This window comes from Trichechus manatus, unplaced genomic scaffold (genome assembly GCF_000243295.1).
Source record: "Trichechus manatus latirostris isolate Lorelei unplaced genomic scaffold, TriManLat1.0 scaffold00010, whole genome shotgun sequence".
NCBI classification, from domain to species: domain Eukaryota; kingdom Metazoa; phylum Chordata; class Mammalia; order Sirenia; family Trichechidae; genus Trichechus; species Trichechus manatus.
In genome coordinates this window covers 17,018,465-17,033,728 of record NW_004443946.1, presented here as the reverse complement: position 1 = coordinate 17,033,728, position 15,264 = coordinate 17,018,465, and the positions used below count along the sequence as shown (strand labels likewise).

Genomic DNA, 15,264 nt, shown 5'->3' with positions numbered 1-15,264 from the left:
CTGGCTACCACCACCGACTGCTCTGACAGGGATCACAATACAGGGTCCCAGATGGAGCTGCGGAAAAATGTAGAACAAAATTCTAACTCACAAAAAAAGACCAGACTTACTGGCTTGACAGAGACTGGAGAAATCCTGAGTATGGCCCCCAGACACTCTTTTAGCTCAGTAATGAAGTCACTCTCAAGGTTCACCCTTCATCCAAAGATTAGACAGGCCCATAAAACAACATGAGGTTAAAGGGGCACAATAACCCAGGAGCAAGGACTAGAAGGCAGGAGGGGACAGGAAAGCTGGAATAGGGAACCCAAGGTCGAGAAGGGAGAGTGTTGACATGTCATGTGGTTGGGAAGCAATGTCACAAAACAATATGTATACTGTTTAATGAGAAGCTAGTTTGTTCTGTAAACCCTCATCTAAAGTACAATAAAAAAAAAAGTTTCCAAAAAAAAAAAAAAACCTCCTGTGGGAATAAAACCACTGCCATCGATTCCAACTCATAGCAACCCTACAGGACACAGTAGAACTACACCCATAGGGTTTCCAAGGCTGTAAAGCTTTACAGAAGCAGACTGCCACATCTTTCTCCTGTGTAGCAGGCGGTGGATTTGAACTGCTGACCTTTTGGGGAGTAGCTGAGCACTTAACCACTGCACTACCAGGGCACCTCCTATGGGAATGGTGAGGCATAAATAAAGAAGGTTGGTCATGAATTCATAATTATTGAAGCTGACTAATGGAAGTTAATACACTATTGTGCCTACTTCAGATTATGCTTGAGTTTTCCATAAGAAGTGGTGGGGGAGGGAAGGAATTCCCCCTTGAACTAGAACTACTGTCAGGATAAGATGGGGACTGAGGTACAGAAGAAATGAGCAAGGTAAATCATCGTAGCTGAGAGGGAAGAGTTCTTATGTTCATCAGGCTAAGGTGGAAGTTCCAAGTTGCTATGCACAGTAAGTCAGAGTCTGACATAGGTAAAAGAGTTAAGAAAAGGGAGGAAGCAGTTGGACTTTCAAGACCAGGAAGCAATGAGGAGATGGAATTTAAGTCCAGTCTGAAAGAGGTGATATTTAGTTGGCTTGAAGGTAGAGAAAGGGACAATTTAAGTCAAGGAAAAAGCATGAAGTAGAAAACAGTAAGCATATCACATTACGAGTCAGGGAAATAAAGCTGCACTTGGAGGTTTTTTAGCAAGGGAGTGACAGGATGGAATATTTTAGGGAGATTACTTCAACGGCAATGTATAGAACCATAGTTTAGGGGTTGCTGCCATGATTTAGACTTGAGTGGGTAAGGGCCTGGACATGAGTTGTGGCAAAAGAGCTAAAAAATAGCAAGAGAAACAGAGGAGGAAATGATGGCAGGTGGGGTGTCAGGGTTAGAGAACAAGAGTTGGAAGATATTTAATAGGTTTCAGCTGAGATTCTGAGTGTGCATTTGCTCACTATATGAGGGAGTACAGAGAAGGTTCCAAACCAGAGATCAAGACTTAGGGGGAAAATGAGGGAAAAATAGGAAAGGAAATCAGCCAGAGAAAAAGAAGCTGTGCCAGTCCAGTGATAAGCCTGGAACGAGGAGCTTGAATTATACTGCAGCTAAAGATGAACTATGGAAAGGCCAAAGCGGTGGCCTGAAAGCATCATTTTAAGAAAAGTAAACTCATGACAGATTACAGAATTGAATGGGGAGGGGAGAGAGTAGATGTAGGGAGTGAGAACACTGCAGGTAAGAGAATTTCACATACTCTCTAGGTATGCCATTTTCCTCTACCTTCCTCCTCCAACTCCAGAGAATTTCTGGGGCAGCTTTGAAAATGGCTGTGCTCAGTCACGATGGAAAATCTTTGGTCTCATGGCACTGATTTACAATGGCTCAGTTTGGGCATCAACAGGCTATCCAATATCCAGTCAGGGGCTCTAAAAAGCCCACAGGAGCTTCAGGAACTTCAGGAAAATAGCTATAAGCCCTCCTTTCCTGCCATTAAATGAGAGACCTGCTCCTTTAAGCCCCTGAGTTGCTCACTTCCCTGGTCACTATTTATTTATTGAGACCTTGATTTTGCCCTAAATTACACATACCATATACTTATTGAGGCATAACTTTTGGATGTTGAGGAGATATGGCCAAGATGTTGTTCAGAAGATTAACCACAACATATTAGCTGAGATTCTCACAGGTGACTAAGTGCTTTCTTCTGTGTTAAACTAAGAATGAATGAGAGTGGTTATACCACTTTATAAGAGTCTACTATGGAAGATCATCATTATTTTTTCTAATTAAAGTACTAGCCGTGTTTGAAGGGCTTAAAGAGAATCCCCTTGCCTGTTAAAGCTGTAGCCTGATATTTATATCCTATGGCTGAATATGTAGTTCACACTAAATAGGTAACTCAATTGTGAGAGACAGACGCAGATTCTAGTTGGTCCTCGTGGGTTCCAGTTTGTCCTTGGCCCTCTCCCACCGTCTAGCTTTTCTTCCTGACCATCAGACTTGTAAACCTTCAATTTCAGGCCTACATCAGCCTTCCAGAAAATTCTTCACATGGTTTCATAATTCCTAAGGACCAATCCTTCAAATAAATCTCTTATTCTCTATCCTCATAGTAGTTCAGGTTCCTTCCTCTAACCTCAATACATCCATCCTGTCATTTCACTTACCAAATAACATTAAAATGTCTTACCACAAGTGAGACTCCAGAGTTGCTCAACTCTACATGCCTACTAGGGAAAACAAAGATAACCTCCTTATCACAATTTCCATGTCCAGCAAGTATGGTGGTAGTGGACAGGCCAACACGTAATGTCAACAATTGTGCAATCACATAACTGGGCAGAGAAAAAAGAGGTACAACAGTAACCTCATAAGAAGTCATAATGTGTTGTTCTTTACAAACAAAAATGACAGGACTGAGATCTCATTTGTAAGGTATGCACTTTGATTTGTGACTCTCAGAAAGACAGGACAACAGAGATCCACACAAATTAAAAATTTCTCTTTTGACTTACATAGGTAGAAGAGGGGGACAGTTTCCTTTAATATGCTAGTACTTCATTTATGAAAACTATATGCAGGTTTTCAAGGCTACTTTTATTACCACCCCAATCACATACCCATATTTATACATTTACCTGAAATTCATCCATGATACTGAATGTATATTCATGCCTGGCAACTACGTGATGACAATTCTTGCACAGATCTGCCAAAACAAAAAGAGACTTACAAAATTAAGTCTTGAAAGGTCTCTTAAAACAGTAAAATTTCTATTCTCAGCATGGTAGTACTTGAAAAGAATCTTAACTCTATTTGTCATATTTAACACAGTAGGAAATCCATTATAATATCTACCTTGAAAAGAAATCCAGAATCTGTCACACAGCAACATTACATAACTGAGGGGCTGAACTCTGAGACTTAGTATGCACATAATTCACATCGCAAGCCTCTAAGGTAATTAATTAACATATATTTAAGAGTGGTTTTTAAACTAGCTGGACCTATCTATGAAAAGCTTTTAGTCTCAGGAACGATAGAAAATGAGCTACTATTATCCATCATAAATGAAAAACCAATGCTGAACAAATTGAATGTACTTGATACATTAAAGTGAATTTACTAATAACAAAAGACTATGATAAAAACAATACCTATGACTTACTGAGTGCTTACTGTATGCCTGATACTGTATTAAAAACTTCATATGCATTTTTTAATTCACTTAATCTTTACAAAAACCCAGTAAGGTAGATAGTTTTGTTATCACTTTTTTAGAGGTAAGGAAACAAAAGGCACAGTGCAGTTATGTAACTAGAGAAGTGTTGGAACCGGAATTCAAACCCAGACAGTCTGGCTGTAGAGTGCTTGCTCTTAACCACTAGGATCTACTGCCTGGAAAAAGAGAAAGTTTAAAGGCGTATTTGCTGAAAGTAAGAAAAAAGATGGGTTTGGGGTTTGGTTTATAATGGAGCCCTGGTGGTGCAATGGTTAAATACTTGGCTGTTAACCAAAGGTCGGTAGTTCTAACCTGTCTGGCCTAGTTTGAACCTCTGCTGAGAATATGCAGTTCTAATAAGTTCCCAGGTGATGCTAATGCTGCTGGTTAGGGACCAATTCTGAGAACCACTAGTAGAGCAATGGTTCTCAAAATTTATTATACATTAAGAATCACCTGGGGATCTTGTTAGACTACAGATTCTGATTCAATATATCTGGGGTGGAAATGCAAATTCTCAGCAGGGGTTCAAACAGGAACAAACCTGTTTAAAGCCCTGGTTTGAACCCACAAGCCACTCCAAAGGAGAAAAGACCTAGTGATCTGCTCCCGTAAAGATTATAGCCTGGGAATCCTATGGAGCAGTTCTACTCTGTCATATAGGGTGCTATGAGTCAAAATTAACTTGAAATATATATATGTATGTATATGTATGTGTCTGCATATGTAGGTGTGTATGTATATATATATATATAGATAGATAGATAGATATATAGATAGATATATATGTATATATGTATATACATATACGGAAACCCTGGTGGCATAGTGCCTAAGAGCTACGGCTGCTAACCAGGTGCTCCTTGGAAACCCTATGTAGCAGTTCTACTCTGTCCTATAGGGTTGCTGGAGTTGGAATCACAATGGGTTTGGTTTGGTTTTACATACATATAAATGTATATACATACGTACACACAAACGCGCGTGCGCGCGCACGCACGCACGCACGCACACACACACACGACATTCTGGGGTCATTTAGTATAGAAGTAAGAAGCCATAATGGACCCTAAACCAAAACCAAACCATACCCATTGCTACTGAGTCGATTCCAACTCACAGCAACCCTGTAAGGACAGAGTATTAACTGCGCTGTAGGGTTTCTAAGGCTGTGAATATTTACGGAAGCAGACTGCCACATCTTTCTCCCAAGGAGTGGCTTGTGGGTTTGAACTGCCGACCTTTTGGTTGGCAGCTGAGCACTTTAACCACTGCACCACCACGGCACCTTTAATTGCAACTTTTTTTTTTTAAGGTAACCTAAAATATAGTCTTTATATTTTGTTTAAGAAGGCATAAAGGCCTAAAAAAAAGTCCCTGAAAAATAATTTACTAAACAAAAAAATTGGTGCCAGAAGTATTAAGCTTTAGTTATCTGCAAGTCATTTATCTAGCAATATCTGATGATGCTAGATAAATGAGGTGTTAACTTTTTTTCTTTTTTTAAATTGTTTGCTTTAAGTGAAAGTTTACAATTCAAGTTAGTCTCTCATACAAAAATTTATACACACATTGTTATGTGACACTTGTTGCTCTCCCTATACCGTGACAGCACACTCCTCCTTTCTACCCCTGGATTTCCTGTGTCCATTCAACCAGCTCCTGACCCTCTCTGCCTTCTTATCTCACCTCTGGACAGGAGCCACCCACTTAGTCTCATGTATCTACTTGAGCTAAGAAGCACACTCTTCATGAGTATCATTTTATGTCCCATAGTCCAGACTAATCTTTGTCTGAAGGGTTAGCCTCAGGAATGCTTTTAGTTTTGGTCTAACAGTCTGGGGGCCATGTCTTCTGGGTATGGTGTTAACTCTTAAAAACCTAATTTAGTAACTAAATATTGCAATATGATACTGAAATAGGCCTCAGAATACTCTGTACAATGTATCTACTTTCAGAAGATGATACCTACTAACAGACTGTCATTTAAAAAAAACAAACTACTTACGATCATAGGTAACTATTTCTTCTCCATCTTCCTCTTTGAAGGATTTGTTTGTGATCAGCATAAAATCTCGTTTACTGCACACTGCACAGCCCATAAAGTTCAGCAAGAAAGATCCATTCTCCAAGCAGGTGTTACCCTAAAATATTAGAAACAGGAATTTTATTTTCTTATATCTCAAATACTAACCTGTAATTCAGGATCTTTGGTGAAAATGATTAATAAACTTAAATTTCTGAAGGCAAAAATATGGCCAGAATTTACTTATTTGAAGGCTATACCAAGTAAGTTTTTAAATTACTGACTTCCCTAAAGAAGTATTATTTGTGTCAAATCAAACTGGAGCCCAGTTGTAGATCTTCAAGTCTCTGAAGACTGCAACTATGTTTGAGAGAAGACCAAATGCAAATGGATATTTACAAATAATTTAGTAAAATCTTAATAATCTAAACGTGAAAAGGAAAAACTAGAGAAATTTAACAACCAACAATATTAAGTGGGGTATCATAAAAAACTAGAATTAAAATTCAATCAAAATGGAAACATTAAGCCAAATGATAAAGATGATCTTATATATTGTGATGCTCAGCTGTTGGAATAGTTTTCTCTCCAGCTTTAATAATACCACAAAATAAACAAACTTCTAAAAAAAAAATAACCTTCTAAAAAAAAATAAGCTGTAAAGATGTCAGTCCTCAAGGACGTGTGATTCAGGCAGAGAAGGCAAATTCCGTAATTCATCAGACCGACAACCCAGCTATTCAAGAAAGGATTTTATTTCCTCTCTAAGAAACTGTAATCAACAAGGGCACCTGGCTCAAAGGAAGTTGTTGCCAAAGGCTTATTAATAATTAAGAGTACATATTGAGAACGAGAAGTCATTTTATAAATAATTAGTCCAATCCCATTTTCTGACCAACAAATTTGTCTTTTAAAAGTTTATTTGACTTAAAATCATTCAAATCAACATTTCTCCCATTGTGTGTGTGATACTGCATAAAGCACAGTGAAGGATTCAAGGATGAACCAAACATGTTTCTATCTTCAAGGAACTTACGGAGTACAGGGGAATTAGGACCCACCACAAATGATGCCATAGTGGAGCCTTCCTGGATTCCTGGCACCACAATTAATCTCCCCCTTCAGAGTGGTTTCTTAGCACTATGTATTAAGGAAGAGATTAACCTGGGGGGGGGTGGGGGGTCCACAGGATATTACTGTATAGTCTGTAGGAATTTAATCATAGGCACAATGACTTAACAACTAAAAGAAAAAAGTCCCCAAAGTATAAATTTCCAGCTATTAAAAGCAACTGCTTTGCTTTGATTAAAAAAATCTTTACTGAGGCATAATTTACATATTATTAAATTCACAGATTTTCAGTGTACAGGTCAATGACTTTTAACAAAAGTATGTATTCCCATGTAACCACTACTCCAGTCAAGATACATAACATTTCTATCTCCCAAAAGTTCCCTGCTTTGCAGTCTATCTCCATCTCCCATCCCACCCAAAGCAACCATTGATCTGATTTCTACCTCTATAGATTAGTTTTGCCTGCTCTAGAATTTCACACAAATATAATCATACAGTATTTTCTTTTGCTCATTATGCCTGTGTTAGTCATCCATGTTGTCATGTGTATTGGTAGTTTGTTGCTTTTTATTGCCAAGTAGTATTCCATTGTATCGATACACTACAGTTTATACATTCATCTATTGATGGACATTTGACTTGTTTTCAGTTTTTGGCTATTATGAATAAAGCTGCTATGACAATTCATGTGCAAGTCTGTGTGGGCATGTTTTCATTTTTCTCAGGTAAATACCTAGAAATGGAATTGCTATATTTAACTTTACTGCCAAATGGTTTTCACAACTTTTTCACTCCACATTTCCACATGCAATGCGTTAGTTCCAGTTGCTTCACATCCTCACAAACACAAGGCATTCTCTTTTTATTTTAGCGATTCTATTTAGCACATTCCATTAGTAATTCTTGTGGTTTTAATTTGTATTTCTCTGATGACTAATGATGCTGAACATATTTTCATGGGACTTATTGGCCAGTCACATATATTTTCTTTTATAAAGTGTCTATTATAACAGTTGTTTATATATTTGGATACAAGTCCTTTGTCAGATATATGTGTTAGGAATATTTTCTTCTAGTCAGTGGTTTGTCTTTTGATTTTTTGATGGTGTCTTCTGAAGAGCAAACAGCTTTAGTTTTTATAAAGTGCAATTTATCAATTTTTTGTTACGGTTTCTGCTGCTTATGTCTTAAGACATCTTTTCCTACCCTAAGGCTGCAAAGATTTTCTCCTATGCTTTCTTCTAGAAGTTTTATAGTTTTAGTCTACATGTTTAGGTCTATGATTCATGTTGTATTAATTTTTATGTATGAGTTAAGGATCAGCGTTCATTTATTTATGGATATTCAGTTGTAGCAACATTTGTTGAAAAGATTCTCTTTTTCCATTGAATTACATTGATAGTAGGAAATCAAATTATTTCTTTGTAGGAAATCAAAAGATTATATAAATACATATAGTTCTTTGAAATATATGTACATATACACACACATATAAACACATACTTTTGGACTATTCTGTTCCCTTGATGTATATGTCTACCTTTGCAGTAATACATTTTTCTTTATTACTGTAGTTCTACAGTAAGTCTTGAAACCAGGTAGTTTAAGTCCTATTAATTGTTCTTTTTCAAAACTGTTTTGCCTAGTCTAGGCCCTTTGCATTTCCACATAAATTTTAGAATCAACTTGTAAACTTTACAAAAAACCTGCTGGGATTTTGATTGGGACATCCTTCAATCTACAGGTCAATTTGAGGAAAATGGCCATCTTAACATCACCAAGCATTCCAATCTATGAACATGGCATGTGTCTACATTTATTTAGATATTCACTTCTCTCAGCAACGTTTTATACTTTTCAGTGAAGAAGTCTTGCGAATCTTTTGTTAAACTTACTTGGAAGCATTTATTTTATGCTACCTGAACTCATTGCCATCAAACTGATTCCAACTCACAGTGACCCTATAGGACAGAGCAGAACTGCCCCATAGGGTTTCCAAGGAGCGGCTGATGGATTTGAACTGCTAATCTTTTGATTGGCAGCTAAGCTCTTCACCACTAGTTTATGCTACAAATGGTATTTTTTTTAATTTCATTTTTTGTTTGTTGCCTACACTTTAATTTTGATTAAATTTAATACTGATCTAAAACAAAAAAGTAGAAGTAGAAAATAATGACATATCAGAAATAATTGTGGAGTCATAAAATAATTAAAAGCCAAGGACTCCAGAAAATTAAGCAAAGGAAAACAGTCTCAAAAGAATAAAGATCTAAGCATCAACTTCAATAACCAAAACTCTGAGCAGGACTGCACCCATAAATATAGGCACGTTTACACAATATAGCCTATCTTCTGTAATCTGACCTTGTAAGTTGATTCTAAGAAAACAATGAGAGAACAAAAAGATCTATCTCTGTTGTGTGGTAAGGAAATAAATACTTGCAATGGTAGAATACAAGTACCACATACAAGAAACTGATGTAGCTCTTTATAAGAGTCTTGGTCGTTTGAATGTAGTGAGGATAACCTTCAACAGTGAGGCATGGCTATTTTATCAGAGGAGGCATGACTATTAACAACCAAATTTGGGAAAGTAAATTAAAGCAAACACTATTAAAAGAAGCCTTGGGGCTCTTCCCTGGTGGGAGAAAAAAGAATGCTATTCAAATCAGTTTGTCATACTGTGGGGGCTTCTGTGTTGCTGTGATGCTGGAAGCTATGCAACCGGTATTAAAATAGCAGCAGGGTCACCCACAGTGGACAGGTTTAGGCTGAACTTCCAGATTAAGATAGATTAGGAAGGACTTGGCGATCTATTTTGGAAAAGAATTAGCCAGTGAAAACCTTTTATGAAGAGCAGAGGAACACTGTCTGACATAGTGCCGGAATGCAAAGGCATTTGACTGTGTGGATCATAACAAATTATCGATAACATTGCAAAGAACGGAAATTTCAGAACACTTGATAGTGCTCATGAGGAACCTGTACACAGATCTAGGTAGTTGTTCACAGAACAAGGGGATACTGGTGGTTATAAGTCAGGAAAGGTGTGCGTCAGAGTTGTATCCTTTCACCATACTTATTCAATCCGTATGCTGAGCAAATAATCTAAGAAGCTGGACTGTATGAAGAACGGGGCATCAGGATTGCAGGAAGACTCATTAACAACCTGCGTTATGCCGATGACACAATCTTGCTTGCTGAAAGTGAAGAGGACTTGAAGCACTTACTGATGAAGATCAAAGACCACAGCCTTCAGTATGGACTGCACCTCAGCATAAAGAAAATAAAAATCCTCACAACTGGACCACTAAGCAACATCATGATAAATGGAGAAAAGATTGAAGTTGTCAAGGATTTCATTTTACTTGGATCCACAATCAACACCCATGGAAGCAGCAGTCAAGAAATCAAAAAGATTCATTGCATTGGGCAAATCTGCTGCAAAAGACCTCTTTAAAGTATTGAAAAGCAAAGATGTCACCTTGAAGCCGAAGGTTCACCTGACCCAAGCCATTGTGTTTTCAATAACCTCATATGCAGGCAAAAGCTGGACAATGAATAAGGAAGACTGAAGAAGAACTGATGCCTTTGAATTATAGTGTTTGTGAAGATTACTGAATATACTATGGACTGCCAAAAGAACAAACAAATCTGTCTTGGAAGAAGGACAACCAAAATGCTCCTCAGAAGCAAGGATGGCGAGACTTCCTCTCACATACTTTGGACATGTTATCAGGAGGGATCAGCCCCTGGAAAGGACATCATGCTTGGTAGAGGGTCAGTGAAAAAGAGGAAGACTTGCAAGGAGATGGACTGACACAGTGGCTGCAACAATGGGCTCAAGTATAATGATTGTGAAGACGGCAAAGGATGGGGCAGTGTTTCGTTCTGTTGTACACAGGGTCACTATGGGTCAGAATGGACTCGACAGAAGCTAACAACAACAATTCAAATTAATTATTACAATAATAATAAACCAAAAAAAAAACCCAAAGCTTAGAAAATGTGATTCATATAAACCCTGGTTGAGGAGTTGTAAAGGCATGCAAGAAGTGGCCAAATACCATGATGAAAATTAGTATATCGTAACAGTATGTTATGATAAAATCTTAGAAATTTGCAATTATATATTTTGACATGGATTGGATTAATGTATTTTTTACAGAAAACTATTATTTCAGATAGTACAAGTTAACAGTACAAATGTTTTGTCTGGGAATGTTTAAAATAAAAAATGGAGAATACAGTTTTAAAGCACCCATTTATATACAACTGTTTTACTAATTATATATCAGAATCAGCATTTAATTAAATATGGTGTAATGCTATCTACCGGGCAACAATTTGAGTATGTGACTTTAGTAGCCTAGTTTTAAATGATGTAAAGTATTTAATTTTTAACTTAATGTAAACATACCACTAATTCATACTGATCTTTTCCCCTCTGATTAAATTAATGATGTATTTCTGTATTGCTGTTGCATTACTGAGAAGTTTAAAGCCAAAATTTGAAATATAGGTTTCATTTCCAGCTTTGGTTTGAAAGATATTTTATCACAATCTTCTGCCTGTTCAATAATTTTAGAAAATGCAACACAACTGGTTTGTTAAATGTTTTTCTGAAAGAAAGAAATCTGTTCAAAGTTCAGTAAAAAAAAAAAGAAAGAAAATTAGTGTGGTTCATTTCCAACTTGATTCATACTTGGGTTCAAGTCGTCAGTGTAATAACATTATAAGCAAGTAGCCCAGAGTCCTATTAGGAATTCCACACTGTGCATTTCTAGTCTGTAAAAAGCATTTTCCACAAATCTTTACAGATAATTTTATGTAACTAAAAGATAAACAGTTAAACATTACTTATTTTGCACTTGTGGAGCCCTGGTGGTGCAGTGGTAAAGCGTTAGGCTGCTAACCAAAAGGTCAACAGTCTGAATCCACCAGGCACTCCTTGGAAACCCTATGGGGCAATACTACTCTGTCCAATAGGGTCGCTATGAGTTGGAATCGACTCGAAAGCAGTGGGTTTTGGGATTCTGCACTTGCAGCTTCCCAATAAGCTAACTCATTATTTTTCTCTGTCAAGTTTTTTGAATGTGTGGATGATACTTGCTGTCTCCATCTTATTATCCTTTCTTTACCTTGCCAAGCTTGAACAAACTGGCTTCTGTTCTCCTTGCTCTTACAAATACCTCATGACTTCAAAGAATCCCAGATTTGGAAGGACTCGTGAGATTCTAAGTGGTCAGTTAATTTCTTTTGAACAACAAGAAGATGACAACTCAGTTCCTTTAAGGGTCACCCATCCCATTTTTGAACATCTGTTAGAAAGTTCTTCTTTATCCTGATTCAAAATGAAATGTACAACCCCATAACATCCACCCACTAATTACTTCCAAATCCACCTTCTGAATTTCCATAGGAAAGTTTAATTCTTCGTGACAGCCCTTTAATTATTTTACAACATAATAAAATCAGAGAAAAGTGCTTCTAACAAGGTAATTTCCTGGTTTTCCAATCACCTCAGTTTCTTTTTCTACTCTTCTTCTTATACTTTATTTCCTAAATTAATTCATTCTTTGAAGCACAGTCCTTAATTCTGCTTGGTTCTCTACTTCCCCAGAGGGCAAATCCTCTCAATTTTGACACTTTTATTTGACTGACTCATTTGTAACACCTGTCTGAATCTCACATCCAAACTGCAATTTTGTACCTTAACTTCACTTCCTAGACTCTACGTTCTCAACTTCAAATGAAACACTATAAAAACAATCTGATAACTTGGGCCCAAATTTTGATTCTTTCTCCCATATGCCTCCAATTTCTGTAATGATACTTCCAATTTCCCAGTTGCCTAAATTGAAAACTTTAAGATCACCTATAGTTCTTCCTTGTTGTTTTCTTCCTATATTAAATTGGTTGAGTCCTTTTAATTCTTTCCTTGAAATGAGGTCTTCATTACCTTATGCCTACACTACTGTTACCATAGCTTCTCTAAACGCTCTTTGTGTTTCTAGGCTCTCCTTTTACAACTGCTCCTCTCCCCAGGGCCTACAGTATAAAATCCAAATTTCTCAATCTGATAATTTTAAGTCTTTCAGTTAGCTCCACTCCCAAGAATCTAACCTAATCTCTTTAAAACTTTTCTTTCATGCTCCCTGAAATGTGCAATGTTCACTATTGGATTCATAAAAATATCTTTTTTAACTTAAAAAAAAATGTTTGAAATACAATACAGAATACAGAAAGGCGCAAGAAACATAAATGTACAGCATAATCATAAACTGAACACCTGTGGATCAGTGCTTGCACCACAGGAGCCCTCCTCTCATGTGACCCTTCTTGATCATTCCCTTGATCATTACCTCCTTAGCAGTAAGCATAATTACTTTATAATCACTTGTTTTTCTTTATAGTTTTACCACCTAGTGTTCAGAAAACAAAGTTGCCATCAATTCTGACTCATGGTGACCCCATGTGTATACATTCTTAAATAACGTATTTTAGTTTTGCCTATTTTGAATTACACTTTATATATTCTTTCATCAACATTGTATTTGTATGGCTTATTCGGGTTGTTGTGTAACTTTTAGGTTGTTCATTTTCATTGTTCTAATTCCGGGTTTCTCAACTACTGACATTTTGGGTAGGATAATTCTTTGTTGTGGGGGGCTGTCCTGTACCTTGCAGGATCTTTAGCAGCATCCCTAACCTCTACTCACTAGATTCCAGAAATACCTCCCCGCCAAACCGTGATAACCAAACATATCTCCAGATGTTGCCAAATGTGCCCTGGAAGGCAAAATCACCCCTAGTTCAGAACCACGCTCCAATTCACTTTCATTGCTCATTCACAGTGTTCCATTCTATGAATATATCACTTATTTTTCCAATCTACTACTACTAATGCCTTTTGAACACTCTTACACAATGCCCATGCATTTCTCTAGAAGGGGAATAGCTGGGTCATTCAATATGTACATCTTTAACTTCATTTATAATGCTAAACCTTCTTCCAAAGTGGCTGGACTATGAGAGTTCATGTTGTTATATCCTTCCCAAAAGACTTTTAACATTACTCACAAAAATTTAAGATATCGAAGCAACTAGATATTTTCTACCTCCCAAACAATGCGAGAATCCTTGTTATTATTTTTCACAGCCTTGGCACATCTTTTACTTCTCTTCTATCCAAATCACAACTATTCTTCAAGTCCCAATCGAAGTCCACCTTCGATTAAGTGTATAATAGCGCTGCCTCCTACTGCTTTCCCCCTTCTCTAAACTTGAAGAGCATTTATGTGCCATTCATTTTTTGGTTAATCACATACTTTCCCCAAACTATAAGCTCTCACGCAGGGTAGATACTGCTTTTCTTCTTCTTTTATCTCCTTTGGTGTCCCCTTCTGGCCTAGCAAAGAAATCTAGCTACACACATATAAATGCTCAATAAGTATACACAGAATGAATGAGGAAGACAAATTCTGCAACTTCCTGAGTCTAAAAGGAATAGAAAAAGTTAAAAGGTGGACTGCTGGGTGTATTAACAGCTGGAAACCTGAATTCTCATCCTGCTTTCATACTAACTAGAATGTGAAATTAAGCAAGTAATTTCTCTTCCTCTGAGCCTCCGTTTCTTTACCCGCAAAATTAAGTTAGATGAGATTATCTCAGAGGTCCCTTCCAGCGCTAGAATTCGGTAAGAAAACTGAACTTCATCAAACCGAGCTAAAGAATAAGCCCAGGATGGGTGAGCGTCCCTCTGTTGTCCCCTAGAGCTCAAAAGACGGGGGTGCGAGCTGAAATCAATCACCAAGGCGGAGACCAGCGGAAAAGACGCGCACAGGCCGTCCCATGTCAAGAAAGCTACCGGGTCACTGGCCTGGCAGTGCGGCCCGGCTTTCAGGGAAGGTCGGCAGGAGTATGAGAAGCCTCAGAGGCCAGCCATGGGCCGAGGCAGCAGGAAGTTCTCGACGTCCACTCGCTCACCCGGTTGGGATATTCCTTCTCCACACAGTCCCCACACATCCCGATGCCGTTAACAGCGAACGTCCTTCACCGTTTCCGCGAAGACGAAACCTCGCGAGAGCTAAGAGAAGCTTGCCGCATGCGCTCCAAGCACTCGACCTTGGGAGGTGGGGGATTGGTACCGGGAACTGATTCGAAGTCTCCGCCCTTAGCAACTGTTGTTAGGGCAGGGCCTGGTCTCCCGGGCAACAACGGTGGGCTAGGGGTAGTATGTCGGAAACCTTGGGAGAGTGGACTGGCTGATGGGGCAAGAAGGAGAAGTGATCTTGGACTGAACAAAGTTCTGATAGGCGCCTTTCTGAGGCTGACAGACAAATCACAATACACAAGAAAGAGATTTGTCTTTTTATGCCTCGGCTTACTCCGTATATAAAACTGAACTAATAATTTAAATGCTTTTCTGTACCATTTCTTAGGGGAG

At 37.9% G+C, this 15,264-nt stretch overlaps 1 protein-coding gene across 1 annotated transcript in view; it reads right to left on the bottom strand.

Annotated features, from left to right (window-relative positions):
* Window positions 1-14,902, bottom strand: part of FNTB (farnesyltransferase, CAAX box, beta) — a 164,923-nt gene extending 150,021 nt beyond the window's left edge. Inside the window, exons 1-3 of the mRNA XM_004391372.3 lie at window positions 14,805-14,902; window positions 5,724-5,859; window positions 3,132-3,202 (exon numbers count right to left, since the gene is read on the bottom strand). Of these exons, the coding sequence (XP_004391429.2) occupies window positions 3,132-3,202; window positions 5,724-5,859; window positions 14,805-14,843 (246 nt within the window). The 5' untranslated portion in view covers window positions 14,844-14,902. The remainder of the gene's footprint in view (window positions 1-3,131; window positions 3,203-5,723; window positions 5,860-14,804) is intronic.
* Between the last annotated feature and the right edge of the window lie 362 nt (window positions 14,903-15,264).